This window comes from Neocloeon triangulifer, unplaced genomic scaffold (genome assembly GCF_031216515.1).
Source record: "Neocloeon triangulifer isolate White Clay Creek 2 clone unplaced genomic scaffold, ASM3121651v1 ptg000020l, whole genome shotgun sequence".
Lineage (NCBI taxonomy): Eukaryota > Metazoa > Arthropoda > Insecta > Ephemeroptera > Baetidae > Neocloeon > Neocloeon triangulifer.
This window is the reverse complement of record NW_026775561.1, coordinates 781297-800209: the sequence shown is the minus strand read 5'-3', so window position 1 is coordinate 800209 and position 18913 is coordinate 781297. Positions and strand designations below refer to the sequence as shown.

At 34.9% G+C, this 18913-nt stretch overlaps 2 protein-coding genes across 3 annotated transcripts; both read right to left on the bottom strand.

The window, feature by feature from the left end:
* Positions 1-435: 435 nt before the first annotated feature.
* On the bottom strand, positions 436-2506 carry LOC132203924 (serine protease gd-like). The gene is made up of 5 exons (XM_059632094.1): positions 2382-2506; positions 2161-2276; positions 1764-1934; positions 1550-1714; positions 436-1496 (listed from the first exon to the last, which is right to left on the bottom strand). Exons 1-5 carry the CDS (start codon positions 2446-2448, stop codon positions 1494-1496), a joined length of 522 nt encoding a protein of 173 aa, XP_059488077.1. The 5' UTR covers positions 2449-2506; the 3' UTR covers positions 436-1493.
* On the bottom strand, positions 2411-18706 carry LOC132203917 (uncharacterized). 2 transcript variants are annotated; one of them, XM_059632084.1, is made up of 13 exons: positions 18548-18706; positions 17174-17293; positions 7498-7536; positions 7301-7383; positions 6400-6611; positions 6116-6349; positions 5489-5539; positions 5165-5304; positions 4953-5101; positions 4561-4789; positions 4241-4354; positions 3869-4176; positions 2411-2543 (listed from the first exon to the last, which is right to left on the bottom strand). In XM_059632084.1, exons 1-12 carry the CDS (start codon positions 18581-18583, stop codon positions 3886-3888), a joined length of 1698 nt encoding a protein of 565 aa, XP_059488067.1. In that variant the 5' UTR covers positions 18584-18706; the 3' UTR covers positions 2411-2543; positions 3869-3885. The 2 variants fall into 2 exon arrangements, with proteins under 2 accessions (XP_059488067.1, XP_059488068.1); XM_059632085.1 differs by lacking the exon at positions 2411-2543 and having other exon boundaries at positions 3876-4176; positions 6116-6331.
* Positions 18707-18913: the final 207 nt, after the last annotated feature.

Sequence of the window (18913 nt, the reverse complement as noted above, 5' to 3'; positions counted from 1 at the left end):
CTGAAACATTTGCTTTTTTTGATTTGTACACCGAGAAGGAATTTGAATGTACGGAAAAATTGTTATATATAGTCAGTGATTATTGTAAAGTTTGCGATTTCATCAGGCAATAAAAATATGGAGAGTGAATGTGGAAATTCCAAAATGAGGAACTCCAAATTGAGATATAAAATAATAGAGTTGTTTGAATTTAAGTTGCTTCGACGAATCTCAAAATGTTTCCTTCCTTCGTTGATTAAATTTAAAATCGCAAAAACGACGTAGATTGCTTTATCGCTCTGTAGAGAGTGATTAAAAAGTAAGTTTGAACTTTGAAAAACTAGCGCATGCTGCTGGACTCTGCATGTAAAATTAATTAACAAGTATTTATATTATCGCAAGAATTAAACTTAATGTAAAGAAGAAGTTCACCACAATTACTACGAGGTAAGCGGAAAGAGTTCTTTTGTAAATATATACACGCGCGAGTACAGATTGTTTATTATAATTAAAGAAAAAAAAGGAAAATATAAGAACTTTTCTCTGTCTTATTGAAAATTATATAAATATATATTTTAGACGTAAGCAACTGTAATTTCTAAGGTTTGAGGAAAAAACGAAAAGCATTAAATACACCTTCAAAATAATTACCAAATACAAAACATTTTTGCATTCTTCTCTCTTCATGTGTCGTCAAATTATACAAATACACTGCAGTATAAATATATATTGTACCTCTTTCACCATTCTTTCTTTTATTCATTAAAAAAAAGGAAGCTTTGCATTTTAAATTGATGCCAAATCTTGGATGTTTTTAATTAAAAGCCTATCAGAAGTATTTTGGTTGATAAATGTCACGTACCTAATTAAAGTCCTGTCTTTTCGCAAGGGAATATAATATTATATGTCTAGCAGAGCGAACCTTGACGGAAATCCTTGTAACTTGTTTCAACATTTCATTCCCAGGCGGAGTTGTAAAAATATAATTTGATGAGTAGCTTTGTTCAGAACAATTATTGCAAAACGCATGTAACTCAATTACATAGATCGAAATTTTGAATTAAAAATGGTTTTTTTATTCAAGACATTTCCTGCCAAATCGTCAAAATTGTTAAAGAATATAATTTAATATGAAAAATACAAAGAAATAATATTTGAATTCGGATCCTTTTTCCTGGTTTATCAAATGATTTTGTTGAAAATTCCATATTCCTTTCATTAAGTCGCTTTAAATGATTAATATATAAATATTTAAAGTAGTGAAAAAATATTAAATTTCTCATTTCAAATAATTAAAATCTAAATATTTATGTCAGGCGTGTTTTCGACGATCCAGTCCATGTAATTGGTGGCGTCCGTGTAAAGAGCGCAGAACTTGGGGTTGCACGTGATGAAATCCGCGTTTATTCTCTTGCCAGGACTGGAGCTGACGACGCCGCGCAAAAAGTGGCGTTCGGTGTCATCACGGTCGTAAAAGGTCAATCCTCCGCCGCTGTCACCGACGCACGCACTCATCACTGAATCAATATATAATTAATTTTTATTTCTTTTTACTGGAAAATAAACTTACAATTTTGAGGACGTCCCCGGCGCAGAAGTTTTTCGTCGGTCGCATGAACCGAGAGAAAAAGCGTTTGTTGCTCTCGAAACACTCTTCGTAGGAAGCAACTTTCATAATCGCTTTTTGCAGGATTTGTGGCTGTTCGTGATCCAAAGTGTAGCCCCAGCCGACCACCTATTCAATCTTCTTGAAAATTGAATGGAAATTTTAAATTCAAACCTACCGTGACGGATTTATTGGCGATTTCGTTCAAGTCGTAACCAGAGTTCCAGAGACAAATGGGCCGCTCAAAATCATTGACGTTGACCTCGTTTTTCAAGATGACCAGGGCAATGTCATCCTTGAAATCGCCCCTGCTGTGATCATAGCCTGGATGAACTACCAGACTTGCAGTCTAAACAAAAAAATAAGATTTTTTTGTAATAAATTTACCAAATATGTAAAATTGTTCTCCTAAAGAAATGTCGTTGAAAAACAATTTTGCAATATTTGTTCAGGATTTTGGCAATTCTGGTTTCAAATTTTTAAATCAAATTTTAGTGATCACGAACTGTCCCTTTTTTATGTAACAAACTTTGAAGTTTTAATCAATAAATTTTTTAACTGCAATGTTTTTCAACCTTGATTGTCTGTCGCCAAGTCTCTTCCGAATTTGATCGGTTGTGCATTCCAAGGGTCACGTCCACGTGTCTCGCTCCAAATTGACTTCCCTCTCCGTCAAAAAGACAATGCGCAGCTGAAATCACGCGTTTTAAAAATTTTGAACAATATGCAAATCTAGTTTCAATGAAAAGAGAACAATTTTTTCAATATTTATTTTTGGACGGTAAAAAATACTGACCTGTGACGAGGACCTTTTTGGAAATGAGGGTCGCGCCGCAAGAATCTTTCAAAGGTCCCGTTTCCATGTGTCTGGTGAGGCTGGCGTGCCAAGGGTGTTGACCTCTGACCGCATCGTCGCCATTGGTGATCAACGCGACCACCTCGTCGGCTCCTCTTTTTCCTCGGACCGAAAAAAAAGGATTATTTTTTTTCCAGAAGATTGAATCAAGAAATTGGGGACCTGAAACTATAAAAATCACTCCAGAGGTGAAAATATTAGTAAATAATCTGAAGGAAATTGGGTGAACTTACAAAGTTAAAAGACAGCTGAAAAATAATCAATGAAAATTCATCTTTTTACTCTTGCAATAAAACATTTTTGTTTTAATTTCACAATCACCGGCATAAATTTCAATTTCATTCGCTTCTTTGTGCGCGGTAAATAATTTTATACCATCCGTCCCTTTAACTGATTTTGGAAGAGTAAAAAATTATTTGTTAGAGTTGATTTTTTTTAAATCAAGAGATGATTGTTTTGTCTGATAAATGAACTCCAGACCACACAGTTGAATCAGTTCTGAGGAAAACAATCCACGGAGTGAATCCACTTTTGTTCCGGCGGCCGCAGTCATAAAAATTTTCAGCTCCTTAAAATTTAAAATCAATCAAAATTTCTGTTCATTTGTGAAAAAATTTCACCGAGAAAGGTAGAGAAAATAATTAATTTTTATTTCAGCGGTTCAAGTGCAATGTCTCTGGCGATGGTTTTTTCTAATAAACTCAAGTTAATTCTTTTTGTTTGTTTTTCAAACGAGAGCGGTATTTATTCAAAAAATTAAGATCATAAATTGGAAATTATTTTGAGCAGTTCGAAAAGAAATAAAAAATTTATCCCCGCGGCCCGCGCTGCTCTAGAGTCATAAAACAACCCTTAGCATGCCATATGAACTTTGCTATCTAATGATACCCAGACACTCATAAAAGGTGAAATCGAACCAAGAACAAATGCATTTTAGGTCACAAGTGGATAATAAAATATAAAAATATAAATATCTGACAGGGCTAAAATAAATTAAAAATGGATGAAAACAATATTATTCATATCATAATTCCAAAAATGGAAAATAATTAATGCAAGAGGGCAGCACATGGCCCAAGCGATCAAGCCTCGAAATCGCTAGGCACAAAGATTGATTTTCACCCCCTAAAAGTCACCCCTGCCCATATGAGAACGGTTTCAAGTGCTCCGTAAAGCACCCCCACGCGTGCGGAACACATTGCCACTGGCCACCCACGTATGGGAATAGAATCCAAGTAAAACCGACTATTTTGGGCCATTTTGGCAAAAATCTGCTAAAAAGGCGACTAAATTTTTGTAAAATGTACTAACGATAGTCAACTTTTTGACACCTAAAAACCGACTAAAATGCACGAGCAATAAAATTGAATTTTGAGCAATACACCAAATGAAAAAATAAACATGCAGAAAAATAAAGGGGTGCAGACTGGCGGCTCCTTCAACCTCACTTGCTCGGCCCATTACGCACATACACGTGGCCAAAGATGGAACCCAATTGGTTGAATTCACATGGAAAACCACCGGGAGTCACCAAGTTTTCCTTGGTCGGTGAATTGCAGTCGATTATACGAATGAAAGACGAGTCAGTGGTGTTCTGAGGAAAAATTAGCGGCACCGTGTGGAAGTAGCGTTTGTCCTGACCATCCTCCTTCACGTCAAATTGATAGGCAAACATTACCCCGAATAATCTGAATTGTAGGTCATTGCCGAGGGTAAACTTTTTCGGCGCGCCAGCCTAAAACAATCATATTTGCACTTTGCGATTTTGCTTCTTAATGTTTTCATCTCTCGTGTATTACCTTTTTTATTGCTTCGGACATTAGAATCGAGTCCATTTTGATTCGATCGCGGTAAGTGAGAAATCCGTTCCTGTTTGGCCTATTTTGGGTAAATGTTTTTCCGCCACACATCTCCTAAAACAAGCACCATTGCACTTTTTATTAAAGAAATTTATTTTAGCAATTTGTATATAAAATGTGGCTACCTTTCTATCTGGACTGCAAACATTTGAAATAATAAAAAAATATCATAAAAAAATTCAAAGGTCAATTGGTTTCTGATATTTTTCAATAATAATTATAAAATTGAATTATTTTTGGAATTGGAAATACACGTTTACCTGGGTGTCACCCAATTTTCTCATGCAGGTGCCGTTATGGGTTGGGAATTTTCTTGTCGTGACCACATTCTCAAGATCGCGCGGTGGAAGGTAGCCCAACTTTTTAACACTCCAGTCACCGCATTTCGTGCAGAAAGTCACCGCCGTGCCGCTTACAAACTCAAAGCGATTTAGTACCTCACCAAGTGATGCTTCGTAGCACGCTGGTGCATTTGGCAAAATTGGCGTGCTAAATATTGAAAATAGGCATTACAATTATAAATACACGTGAAAATTCGCAGGTGCACATTTCTTTTCCTCCCTCTAATATTCCCCTCTATTAGATGCATACAGGGCGCAGACAAATTATTGCTTATTCCGCACAAAATTGTGCGCAAAGTAAAATATCTTACACCATTCGTATTGCTTCCATAGCGTAGAAAACCATTTCTCTGGTGATAACGTTTGGTTCCAGCATGGGCTGACTGGCGAGAGTGATGAATTTGAGCAGCGGTTCAGGACTTTGTTTGGAGACAATTGCTCGCACCCAACTCACATGCTCCTGGAATCGAAATTTTACAATTAAATAGCTAATATGGTACATAAAAAGGGGAAAACTGCTCACTTCTCTAATCAATGCCAAGAGAATGTTCACTATGCAGGCATAAGCACAATAACTTTCCACAAGGATGGCTTTATCACCACACCGGTAGCTGTTTGCATTGTTTACGAACCGTAAACCTTTCTCGCACCTTGGCAAATCACCTGTAAAAGTGGAGAAATGAAATTGAAAATATTGTTTCGCGAAGAAAGAAAGACACGAGTTTATACTCATCCGTGCTTTTTTATTCATGAATATAAGTTCAGACCGAGAGAAATCTAAATTTACAATTTCGGTACAATTCGCAAAAGATTGAAAGGCGCAATTAATCGATTTGATTTCACTCACCTCTCTTCACCTTAAAGGGTGGTTCGGGCCAACTAACGACCTGCTCCTCGCCTAACAAGTGGATGTGAATGCATAAATTGAAATGTACTAGGAAGTCTTAATAATCATTATTTTTTATTTTTTGGAAATTTCTTTAAATAATAAGCCAGCGCGTGTTTCATGTTAATTTGGCCCGTAAATTAGAATTACTCTTTAATTTAAAATTTCCTCAAGAATCCGTTTCTTCAGATTTTGCTATTTTTATCATTTTACTGGATTTGTGAAGAATAAACAACAACAACTATAATAATAAATCAGTTTACCGGGTATATAATTTTTACGTTACGGCAGACATTAATTCACGAAAATTGGCTCAAAATGAGTTTTAACAAAATTTTTAGAAAAAGGGTAAATTTCAGTAATTGAGACAACAAAGTGTCGAAATTTTCTTTGTAACTCTACCTTTAAAAAAAGCAAAACTTCTGAAAATAATTAATTGATGATTGCACCGATAAATTTAAGAAATAGAATATAAACGTAGAAATTCTCAATTATTTTCGTCAAAAATCATGAAATCAATCAATCAAGAGTCCTGCATATGATTTAAAACACTTAAATTTAACAAAGTGGCGCGTTGAAAAAAATTACCACCAGAGTGCCACCTCTCTGACACAAAACTCGGCTTCAGGGTTTTTTCACCACGGGATTCTGCTTTGCTCGAATCGCTAATGTCTGTCAGGATCCATGGAAGGTCTTCCGGTTCTAATAACACTGGCGCGCTTTTCTGACTGTTATTTTCCTCCTCTTTGCGCTTCTGCATGTCTGTTTGGGCGTCTGCAGGGTTGTTTCTCAACCACTCCAGATCTAGATTATTGAAGAGCGCTTTGAGTGGAAATTGCACATACAAACCTTGGTAAAATTTCCGCACTTACGCTTGGTTAGTTCTGGAAGAAACTCGGGGCAAAGTGGATCTTTTCCAGCCAGGAGTGCTCCGAACGTCTCTTTATTAACCATGGTGAAGCGAAGGATGCACTCGTCTATGTACTCATCCTTTTCCAACAACATTTGGGGTTCCGCGAGTTCGTTTACAAGGCAGAAGGAGGCGCACGCGTGCAGCAGGTTTCGGTACCAGACTTTCCATGTCCTGCACATGGTCAGTGTGAGGAACTTTATTTTTTATTTGCATTTTTATAATTTTTTTAAATAATCCAACGTCTTTTTTTTCGTATGACGTTGCAAAAATATTTTTTAATCAGTCTTTTACGTGCTTCAAACGTGGCTCAGTATTAGCTTACAGCACGAAATAATCACAAATATATTTAAATTTTGATAAATTTGTGGTATTTGAGCATTTGACCAAATTTAATATAAAAATTTCTGTTTCATTTAATATAAGCTTATAAATTATTAATAAAAAGTATTTTATTCATTTGCAGCACAAATAGATTTCAATAAATATTCTGGGAATTAAAAAACAGATGAATTCTCAAATTATAATATCAAGCGCACAAAAATGCAGCCAAATCCTTGTTAACTAAAAAATTTATGAAAATCTGAAATGCTCTGACCGCAATTATTAATTAAAAAATAATTTATCAATTTTTTCCGTTTCAGCCTTGTTTGTCAAAGCATGGAGTGGACTATCAATGAAGCAAATACTAGGAGAGAGTTACAGTGGTTTTAATTTAAGTGGAATACCAAAATTAAAAGAAATAAATAGTGCTTTCTGTGCCACAAATAATGGGTAGAGAATAATGGGATCGATCTTGGCGTGATCCTAAGCAAAAATAAAAAACAAACAAACAAAATATTGAAATATTAATTATAGCTCACTTTGGTCCGTGTAAACGACGTGTGAACTTCGCCTTCTGCTGCTGCTGGGCCTTGCCTTCGGCTTTGGCGCTGGTGCCTTCGTCCTAAGTGTTTAATTACATTATAATGCGATAGCAAATTTTGAAACACTGGCAAATATTTATTGACAAGTTTTGAAATGCTTTTTGTAATGAAAATTATTCAATGAATGAATGTACCTCTTGCGGTGGTGGTTCCGATGTTTTGTGGGACCTGGTCTGAAATTTGGATAATATGAATAACAATATAATAAAGAATTATTGCTTTTTTTTGCATCAGATGATCAGATATTAAAAGGCACCTGGTGGGAAAGATTGTCTTCAAAATGCAAAAGCATAAAATGTTCTTGAACATGTGAAAATTTTGAGTTCTAAGTTTTAATGGAAAAAAGGTCACTTATGATTGGATCGAGCAAAAGAATGCGAATATGTAGTGCAATTATAGACGGTTCCAAGATTCTGAACAAAACTGGCAAAACTATAAAGTAATTTTTGGATGGTAAAATGCTAACGCCTGCAAGACGATACATAATAAAGGTTATGCAACCTGTGCGTCAAGTATGTCACGCGAGTGGTGGGAAATTATATTTTAGTTAGATCCAAGACATCCAAGTGCGCGTATTGACGACCACAAATATGACGAAGTGACTCAAATTAAATAATTGCTAGAATATTTCTTAATCCGTACATGTGCGATTATTCTATCTGCTCTACTTTTGTTTCATAACGCTAAATTTACTTGAAAGAAAAAGTGTTTAATTCTTTGTCAGCAAAGAGTGTCGAATAGAGGTGACCAAATTGGAACGTTAATTAGAGATTTACAAGAAAATAACGCTCTTATTGTGAGTAATTTTAATTAAATTATAATTACTAGTGCACACCTGTGTATCAAATAAACACAAGCAAATTACAAAAAATTTTAAACAGAACAATTAAAACGATTTGCTTACAACTCGCGGGTGTTTAATGGCAGTTTTGTCGCAACGTTTAATCAGCTTGGATTTAATTTAAAGACTGCATGATTTCATTTTTGAAACTTTTTATTAAAACAAAGTCCGGTGTGAATCCCTCGGGGAAATTTTTTTTAATATTTCCAATAATTTTTGTGTGAACGTTGTTTTTTTGAACCAATGTAATTAAAAACAGGGATATCAATTCCGATGGTGTAATTTCAAGTATTTAAATTATTTCATTTTAAATATATATGAAATTCATACATTGATTAGAACAAATTATATAAAATATGACAAATGCATGCCAAAAAACGAGAAAGTGAAATTCAGTAATGAACACTGTACGTGTCAGAAGTGCACACCCGCAGCGAGCGCCCAACAAAGATAGCATCCTAAAGACTTCTTGTTAGTCGCACCATAATGTGAACCCCTCCCCCCCCCCTTCAAAGGAAAACTTATTTGCTTATTTTAAAATTAGGGTGTTTTATTTTTTGGTCAATGTGGACTTTTGAAATTTAAGGCGGACGTCGTCCAGACGATCTGATTCAATTAGCAAATTTCAGTAAGTTTGTACATATATGGCAATTCTTATAACCGAATGAATTCGGTGAACCTAGGCTAGTCATTCGGAGACGAACTTATTCCATCTGAGCAAATTGTACCATTCACTTTTCAACAACACAAACAAATAGTTCATATAATTCGAGAACATTTTCCTTAATCAAAGACTCATTTTTTGCACAGTTTCAATCACAGTAATATTTATACAATCAGATCTCTATTGTGTGGAATTAGGCCATCAGAATGGAATTATTGCTGACTTTCTCTTCTCAAAAAGAAAAACAAGTCACTTTCTCAATGATATAATTCAATAAAACAATTAATTAAATTTCATACTTTTTGAGACACCACTCAAATAGGCCACGCTATTTTTGCAGTCTGATTTTAATACTTAAAATATTAAACCACTTCTTATCATTATATTGTTTGTATTAATCTTTTCAAGAGGAATTTCAACAACTCAGGAACGCAATAATCGCAACATATCATTATTTAGAACTGTTAATAAGGATCTTAAAGGATCATCATTTTGATAACCAGAAGTTTTCTAAATTTAACTAAAACCCACCCTCTCACGGGGTTCATATTCACCATCCTGACGTAAAAAATGACGAGAAACAAGAATCAGAGATAAAAAACTTTTGCATCCCCTAAATATCCAATTTCTCATTTTGAGGTGTGGTTTACGTCAAAACCACCCTCTCATTAACAAGTTATGTGGCTTAAAATGTTCCTCTTTGACCTTTTTATCAGTTTTTGTTAAAACAAACATTTGCATCCTCATACTGGAATACTGAAATTAATTTTAAATACATTTAAATTGAAACTAATTATTGTATTGAGGTAGAACTTCATTACTGAGGGTTGGTTCGTGGTGAATTTAAAGAATTCGCTTTCCCTTGATAGTTTTGGTGATCACCGAGTTATTTATTGTTTTAGAAAAATACACATATTCTGCTTTACGTGTTTCGGCTGCTGGCTGCTGCTATAATTCATGAGCTGTGAAATTATTTTGAATAAAATTAAGTACTACACAAATTAATTATTTCATCAGTATAGTTATTTTTTGTAATCACTTTGTTATCCACTTTTTATGATAAAATAATTTTGAAGCTCATGAATTATGGTTGCAGCCGCACCATAAACATTAAAATTAAAGTTATATTATTTTTTTCTAACATTATGCAACTCGAAAAACACCATTCCGATTTAAATTCAAATTATTTATCCACCTTCACAATTTTTGCTCGAGGAAACAACAATCAAACCCGTTTCTCCTCAAAGATTTTTGAATTTTATATCAGGCCTCAACCCCAAATGATATTATTATAATAATATTAATTAATAATTTCCACATGATTTTTTTTCTCAAATTTTTGGGTAAGAATAATGAAAAAAAGAAATTATGATTTTCTTATTTAACGGAAAAATTAATTCCACCAATTTCAAACCACAACGCTCCATTATTTTTATAATTTTCAATGAAAATTCAAAATGAGAATTGCAACCCAATTTCTTCTTTTTTTTTATTCATTATTGAAATCAACGCACAAATCTTTTAGCCAAATTTCTACATTTTTTCTACGAAAAATCTGTTGCCTGGCCCCATTTATGATTCCTTTTTTTTTATTAATATTTAGCAATCTCTACAAGTCTACAGGAAGAAATTTGTTTTAAATATTTAAAGAACTGTAGAATGTACTCAAAGGTGAGATCGTCAATGGAATTTATGAATGATATAAATTTCTTCAGGTTAAGAGCGAATAATTTTGCCTTTGCGATAGATCAATAAACACAATTTGCAACTAATTTTATATGTACACACGTATAAAGTTTTTCTTGAACAGTTTCAGTAAAATCTTGTTGAAAAAAATATTAAATAATTATTTATTTTGGTTTTTTAACAGCCGATTTTTGAAAATAGATTAGTAAAAAGAAAAAATTAATGCACGAACGAGGCCGAATTAAAAAAAAGAATGCTATTTTAAGCAATAACAATAATTTACAGATTGATACAATAATTTCAGGTGTGGGGATGCAATAGATATTCCCTACAGAAACTGAAAGAAAGGTCAAACTGTAACATTTTGAGTCTGATTTTGGTTGCCGCAGAGGGTGGGTTCTTGACGAAACCACCATAAAAAGAATTTTTAAATAAGGAGCTGAAGAGGTGAGATGAAATCATTTTTTAGCTCGGATTCTTCTTTCTCTTTATTTATTTTTTTTTCTACGACAAACTTGTGAATGCAATTTCTATAAGTGGATGGGCTTCACTAAAAATTTGATTTAATTCAAGGGAGAAAATCTTTAAATTTTTATTATATTCAGTTAGAGGGATGCATTTGTTGTTCCCCAAGAAAAATGATAAAAGGGTCAAAGAGAAACATTTTGAGTCGTAGTTTTGGTGCCTGAGAGGGTGGGTTCTTGCCGAACCCCCTAAATAATAAAAAATTGGGAATTAGAGGTAAAAGGGGTAAGATACAATCGTTTTTTAATTCAGATTCCTCTATCTCATCATTTTTTAGGTCAGACAGTAGAATACGAACTCTCTGGAAGGGTGGGTTTTACTAAAATTTAGAAAACTTTCATTTTTAAAGCACAACGTGCAGGGTAAATTTTTTTTATTTAATTCCAATCTTGCTATGAAAATGTTTATTGCAACGGAAACTGATAAAAGGGTCATGAAGGAACATTTTATTTTAAGCCATAACTTGTTACTGCGAGGGTGGGTTTTTAAAGAAACCACCCCTCAAAATGAAACATTTTAAAATTAGGGGATGAAGGAGTGACATGCAAAAAATTTAAGCTCGGATTCATGTTTCCCGTTATTTTTTTACGACAAATTGTATCATATGAACCACATGAGAGGGTGGGTTTTAGTTAAATTTATAAAACATTGATTTTTCACGGACAAAGTGTCGGGTGAAAATCTTTTATTTTTTAATTTAATTCTGGTATGGGGATGCAAATGTTTTTTACATTGGAAACTGATAACAGGGTCAAAGAGGAACATTTTAAGCCACATAACTTGTTACTGAGAGGGTGGGTTTTGACGTAAACCACCCCTAATATGATAACTTGCTCTGCCCAGCATCGCATGGCTATAAAATTAAAAGTAGATTTTTCTCTTCGGAGTAAAATTGATTTTAGAAAACAAATCAGGCAGAAAGTTCGAGAGAAATAAATAAGCTGACCGCGGCTATTGTGAAGAGAGAAGGGTGCGAGCAGCAGCGGCGGGCGAGAGCCGCGAGATGCGTAAACAATTAAACGTAAATAAAAATGTAGCAGACACATTTCTGAATGCTGTTGCCAATTATACATATCAGAAGCGCAGCCAGTATTTCTAAAGAAAAATGATTATTTTATGCATGAGTGAGCAGCCGAACACGAAAGGTCCCCCTTGAGCTGGACGGCCGAGTGAAATTTAACTTGTTTTCCACCCCCTGCGCGCGCAAGAACACCTGAGAAAGGTGCCCGCGTCCTTTCTCACGGACTCATTTTTTCGAGTGGAAATTAGAAACTTTGCCCCAGAGAACTAATTGTCTTTGCATGTTTAATTTGAATCTTGTAATTAAAGGAGAAGTTTAATGAATGTAAATAATTTCGCGTGAAAATAACTGCTGGCTAATTTAGAGCAAAAAAAGGGAGAAAATTGAATTTAAACAGGGAAATTTAGCCAGCAGAAATCCGCCGAGCGGGCCTTTTGCTTGTGGGCCAGCAAGAACACGGCCGCGACACACACACACACACACACACACGGTGTGTGCCGGTGTGTCTCTTTCTATTGGCAGCCTGATAAAATGCTCACGCTCTTCTTGTAATTATTTAAAAAAGGGTGATTGGACTTTTAGAGCTAGAAAAATGGAATGAAGATTGCAATAATAAATGTGTTTATTTCAGATGCAAAAAAAAAATCGGCAATTCTCTCACGCAACCAAATGTTTTTTTATTCCCAACAAAGTTAAATTTAATTGAATTGTTCATAAGTTGTAAATTTCAAGAGCATTCGAATGAAATTAAAATTGGAAAGGAGAGTACGACGTAAAGTAAAGAATTCATAAGTGCAATGAATTAAATTGGTGGTGGTGCCGTTTTGTCCAACAATTTCTTTTTTCCAGATAAACGTTTTCAACAATCTGTATGTAAACAATGTGATGTAACAATTTGGACAAATAAACAACAATAATAATTTGAAAAAAATTTAATTTCACTGCACGCCGATCGTACACTTCTCGATTTCTCTTCTGCCGGCGCGCTGCCTAGAGACTTAAAACAGCCAACGCATTTCTTGGAAAGGAACAGAGTGGGGTGCTCGATTTTTGTATAAAAAGGCCCGCTCTTGCCATGAAAACTCACTCAGATCAACACTCTTTGAGTCTCCAGACCTGGACTGGTTAAGCGTGTGGGCAAGTTAAAGGAGCAGTTCTCGAGCCTTCTCGTGTTTGAAGGCTCGACCAACACTCCTCGAAATTAACTTGAAAATGTTAGGTGAAGCTACTCTCTCGTCTTTCTCTCTCGAAAGTTAGAGTTGCTTCTCAATCATTCCAGTTAGAATATTTCGCGTGAGAGAAATGCACAGAAAATATTACTCAAATTTTGAGTCTCCTGCTAACAGCAGAGCCGAGTGGCTATTTTGATTACGAGGCGCGGAGAAAGAGTCGGCTGCGGCGGCTCATCCATCTCATGATTTCTCAAAGTAGAATGACTCGTTGCCCTCAAAATTCAAGCTTGATATTACGGTTCGAGCTGTGTGATCTATGCTCGATGAGCCCCCCGTCGAAAGACAAAATGGGCAAGGTTAGCTGCCAACGACAGGACGCTTATTAGTGCGCGGCGCGAGGCCATAAATTGCGACTACCAAATAAATTTGTGTAATTTGCAGTAATCAAGAATAAACAAACTGTGTTAAATTAAAAAAAAATCTGCTACACGATTTGAGTTTCCACGTGCAATTTAATTAAAAGGGAAGTGAAAAGTAAAGGGAAGAGGCGCGTTGGGGGTTGAATCCGTCAATCAAAAATAATTGAAAAGCAACAGACCCGAATTTGAATAAGAAAAATTTTTGCAATGAGACAGTAAATTAATATATTAAATTAAGAGAAAAGTAAGAAAAGTTAGAAAATGGAAAAACCAAAGTCACGACGACCGAGCGGACGGCGCTCGGCAGAGCTGCGGGCCTAAACCGCTCGCCGCCACGACGACACGAGACTGGCGCGCAGGACGACGTCGACGACGACCTGCAGGTGGCAAGAACCGGGCACCCCTGTGCTGCCCAAACGCTCCCTGTCTTCGTAAACGTGTTGGGCCACCTCGAGTCGCAGGGTTGAACGGGAGGACCCTCGGCTCGGCGCACCAGACCTGCCCAGCTGTTAGTTAGGTCGCTTCTTTCCTCCGGACCAGCGAGGAAGGGGGTGATTTAATTGAGCCGCACTATTATTGATTTTTTTATTGAATAAAATTGAAGTCAAGAAACATACTAAATTTTAATTTTTTTTTTACATCTTTCAGAAATCTGAGGATTGGAAAATTTGATTGCTTGAGAGCTCAAGTGAAAGTGGAAAGCCCAAAGAGGAGCAAATTCAATACCTATTAGCACGCAGCGTCAGCACCGTTTCCTTTGAATTAGTTATTTTTGCACACTGTTCTATATTTTATTATTCCTCTTTTCGTGAACTTTGTAGCAGTTTTAAATTCAATTCCTCATTTAAGATCGACTGTTGTCTATAATTCTTATCGCACCAGTGACATCTTAAAAATGAACCATCAAAAATTATTTATCCTCCACAATTTTGAAGTAAATTTAAAACCTAGCTTATTATATTGTAAATTGCAACCAAATAGAAAAAGAACTGTTATTAAATACAACACTAAATTTATTATTTTGTAATCTGTGAATTAATTTTCTAGTCAATGCTTATTTAACTTTTATAAACAGTCAGAAAATGGTGAGAAAATTTTTAGATTATTATTATTATAAAACATGACGATCAAAATTTATTGAATCCAATAAATGCAAAGTAAAATAACATGCTTTGATCTTCTAGAGAGAATCACACGTGGCTCGCCGCTCGCCGTGGCTTCCAAAAATTTTTGATAATGAGTTGGATATTCCTAAATGGCACTCAGCGACTGGAAACACTCCACACAACGTCAGAGTGCCGCGGCAGTGTTAAAAGCCACGGTGAGACACAATTTTTGTTCTAACAAAGGCGCGGTTTTATACAATCATCCGTAAATTTGCACCCGCTAATCGCCACCTTTTGGACCTGTTATATGTAAATAAGTTAAAGTTTTGCTTTGCTATTTTATTTAGTGCTAATAGATTTTATTTTTTATTAATATTAATTTCTGACTATTTGTACAATCGTTACATCATATTTTTAAACTGATAGAATTCTCTAAAAATTTTAGTTCATAAAGTGTGATATTATGTTATTTGTTTTGTTAGTAAAAATGATCTTGAAATATTATTTGCTGCTTATTCATTGCATTGCAACCTGAATAATTTTGGCATCAATGACGTCACTGAATTATAACGTCATTTCAGCGTTTTTAAATGTTAACTAAGCACAGTTTTAAGTGCATCAAGGTAAGGTTAAGGAGGTCAGTAAGCGCAAATCAAGTGGTCTAACCATGTTGCTGTGAAGGAGCGCTTAAAGGGCTTTTAAAATACGCATCAATTACTTGTACTTTTAACTTTATTTGTTGCCTTCAAGCGCAATTGAAGCGTAGTTTCATCCTATCTCTTGCACGTACAATTGAAAAGTAGTTTAAAAGTATTTTACAACTATAATTTAAGGATAATAAATTTCCTGTGAGATTTCATTTTTAGTCTAAAAGTAATAAAGGGGGCTCACGCTTTACGTTTATTTAAATTATAATGGTTTACATATTGACATGAAACAAATTACAATTTCCCATGATAAATTTAATTTTTTATTTCTTATTAGGCACCTGATTTCATTGTTTAATTTTTAATTTCAAAATATAATTAATCGGTCCACTAAAATAGAAATTTTTTTTGGCCCAGTTTTTTAAAGGTAATCGAATTTAATAAAAAAAAAACTTTTGATCTTGATTTCTGATCAAGTGATCAGATTGAAAAAAGTTTCAATTTTCTTTATTTATTTCATTTTATTTTATTTATTTCGGTGCCCTTCAAAGAAATCAAAACATCTTTATTTACATTATCTGCGACAAAACGGAAGAAATCGAGTTTTTTGACTCACGGCTTCTATTTTTGAATGTAACAGCAATTTTTTCATGTGGCTGCACTTGCACTTTGGCCACTGAATTTTAAGTCTGCGCTCGTTTTCAACAGCACATTTTTTTTAAATCATCAACTTTGGATAGAATGCATCAAAAATCATCAGGAGGGACAAAAATATTCAGAAAATATCCCTAATATTAAAGTTTTAGGTTAATTTTGCTCGGAAACAAGCACGTGCAAAAAAACCAGCACGTTTTTGGACCTAATTTAACGTTTCTAAAAAATGTCTGGTTATCAAATGATCCATAAGGCCTTAACTATCTTTCTAGCGTTAATATTGCTCCAATGTGGCCGCAGCCGCACAAGTCGTCAGCACCTGACCCGGCGCTTTTGAGGCGTGCGCCAAACGTACGTGCAGAAACAAAGCATTTTTCATTTGCGGGTGACTTGATAAAATATGATAATCTGCTCGTTTATCCCTACCCCAGCTGCGTGTGTCGGCTTCGCTGTCTTCGTCGCGCCAGCGAATTATAATTTTCTCCGCTCTAATTTATATTTAACATTTTTCAAGCGACGAATTTAATTACGGAAACAATTAAAATTTAGTTTTTTAAAAGAATATTTTATATATACCATCGAAATAAATGCTTAAATTATTCCAGTGAAGTAAAATACTACAAAATAATGATGGACTTTCACTTCACCTTAATCAATATATTATTGAAAATTGCTGGTATACTGGAATTGTAATAGAAAAAAATGTGAGAGCGTAATTTGAGTCAGATCTTTAGAAACGGCTTCCTCCATCAGGTAGTCAACTTTTTGTCTGATACTCTGAGCTAAGGTTTCCACCTAATTCGCATTAAAAGCAGGTCTCGCTGATTTATGGTCAAATTTTTATTTCAAATTTTGGAGCTCCAGTCTTCTCAGACTCACGAGTAACCACCAATCCCAATTCGCCAGGTACAAATTTGACGTTTTTCAGTTGAAAAAAATTTATTTTGCTTTCCATTAATGAAAACGTCCGTGTCATTTCGTTCATCATCGAAGGAGAAATGATTATTTTAAAAACAACGACGGCTAGTCAGTCTAATAGCAGCCAAAAATTTCGTGCGAAATAAAATTATCCTACCTTGGCTGGAGTGGCATTTGAGGGCTGATACCTGTTGCAGTGCTTGGACGCTCTCCCTCCAGCGGAGCCCGCATCACGACTAGCGACGTCTTGGGCTCTCTGCTTTTGCTTCTTGCCATGCTGGAAATTAACAAGGCTTCGATTAGCAATTAAATCATGGCGTTTTGATTGGTTTACTTGATTGGAGAAAATAAGAAGTATTCACATTCGTCATTCCCTTTTTACGTGTGTAATTCAGTCCGATTATGCAGCAGAACTTATCAAATAAAATCTTATATAATTCCAAAACAATTAATTGCGAGAAAAATTTATAATACTATATTATTTCGAAAAGAGTGATTCTTAATTAATAATGTGAATTTGTGCGGTAGCCGGTATAAAAGGTATTTCATACAGTGCCGGACTGGCGCTAAAAATTTTACCAGGCCGCGATTACATAATGGGGGCGGGCCGGCCACGCCAACAAAACGGGCCAATTTTGCGCGCCGGCTTCGCCCTTTGTCGGGCCCCGGACTGCCGGCGATAATGGAACCGTTGGTGGCGCATTTCACGCTATTTTTAAACAAATTTAATTTTTATAAGCACGCAAAACAAAATATTAATCATCTGAAAATTGAAATATAATTAAATATTTGAGTAAAACTTAAAAACACAATCCGCTCTATAGCGAAGCGAAGTGGAAAAATATTAAGAACTGAATTAAGATTAATCTTTATATTTCTAGATTCAGCGATATATCACCATTTACCATGAATATTAATAGACGGCTAGACGCATAGTTTATTTAAATTACGGTTTTCAGTTTAAATTATAGATTCGTGAGTGGTTATTGCTTATTGCAATTAAATATTAAAACTAATTTAAAATCTTCGTGTATCAAGTGTATTTATTTTATCAACAGAAATATTTGGTTTGCATATTTTTTAAAGCAATCAACAAAATTATATATTAACATAAGAATTCGTATATTTCTGCCAAATATATTTTATAACTCGTGTGTCCGCAGCATAATATGTATTTGACGTGTAAGCGCAAAAATGCAGAGGCGGAATAGCCACGCAGAAAAATGTGTGGTTGAACTACATAGCTCGGTGTGTTGAGAATTGTCTACTAAAATGCAAAGAATCCGCCAAATCGCAGCGTCCGGCATTGGCAACAAATATGTATGCTTATTTTTGTAAAAAGAGTGAAAACTTCAGTCGAATCGCACAGCAGTGCACGACACAGCTGATGGGACACAATAAACCAACGATTTTAATGCACGCGGCTCATTCTAAGCGAGCTTCTTCTTAAATTTAAAAATTAATCAGTGCTTTTAAAATAAATATTATCACATTTTTTCGGCAAATAATTTTAATTGGAGAATAAACTTACCTCGGCATTTTCGTTCGTCTCTGCATGCTTTTCCATCGCACAAAATAACTAAAATCGATTAAAATTATAAAAGCTTGATAAAATCACGCACACATTAAAAACAGCAATGAGAAAGAAAATTTTGTGGTGATATGGACAAAGGTTTGGAGGCGATGCGGCGTCAATGCCAAGGCGCAAAGAGTCCCCAATTCATACCAACCTAGCTGCTGACTCTTGAATTTAGGAAAATACCAAATACATTTTTAGCAAAATCCTAAAAATATAAATTTTATTATGTTGGCTATAAACGAAAAAACTGCAAGGAAACAGGCATGAATGATAGGCTGAAAACAACATTGAGGATTCCCAGTATGTATTTTTTTTTTA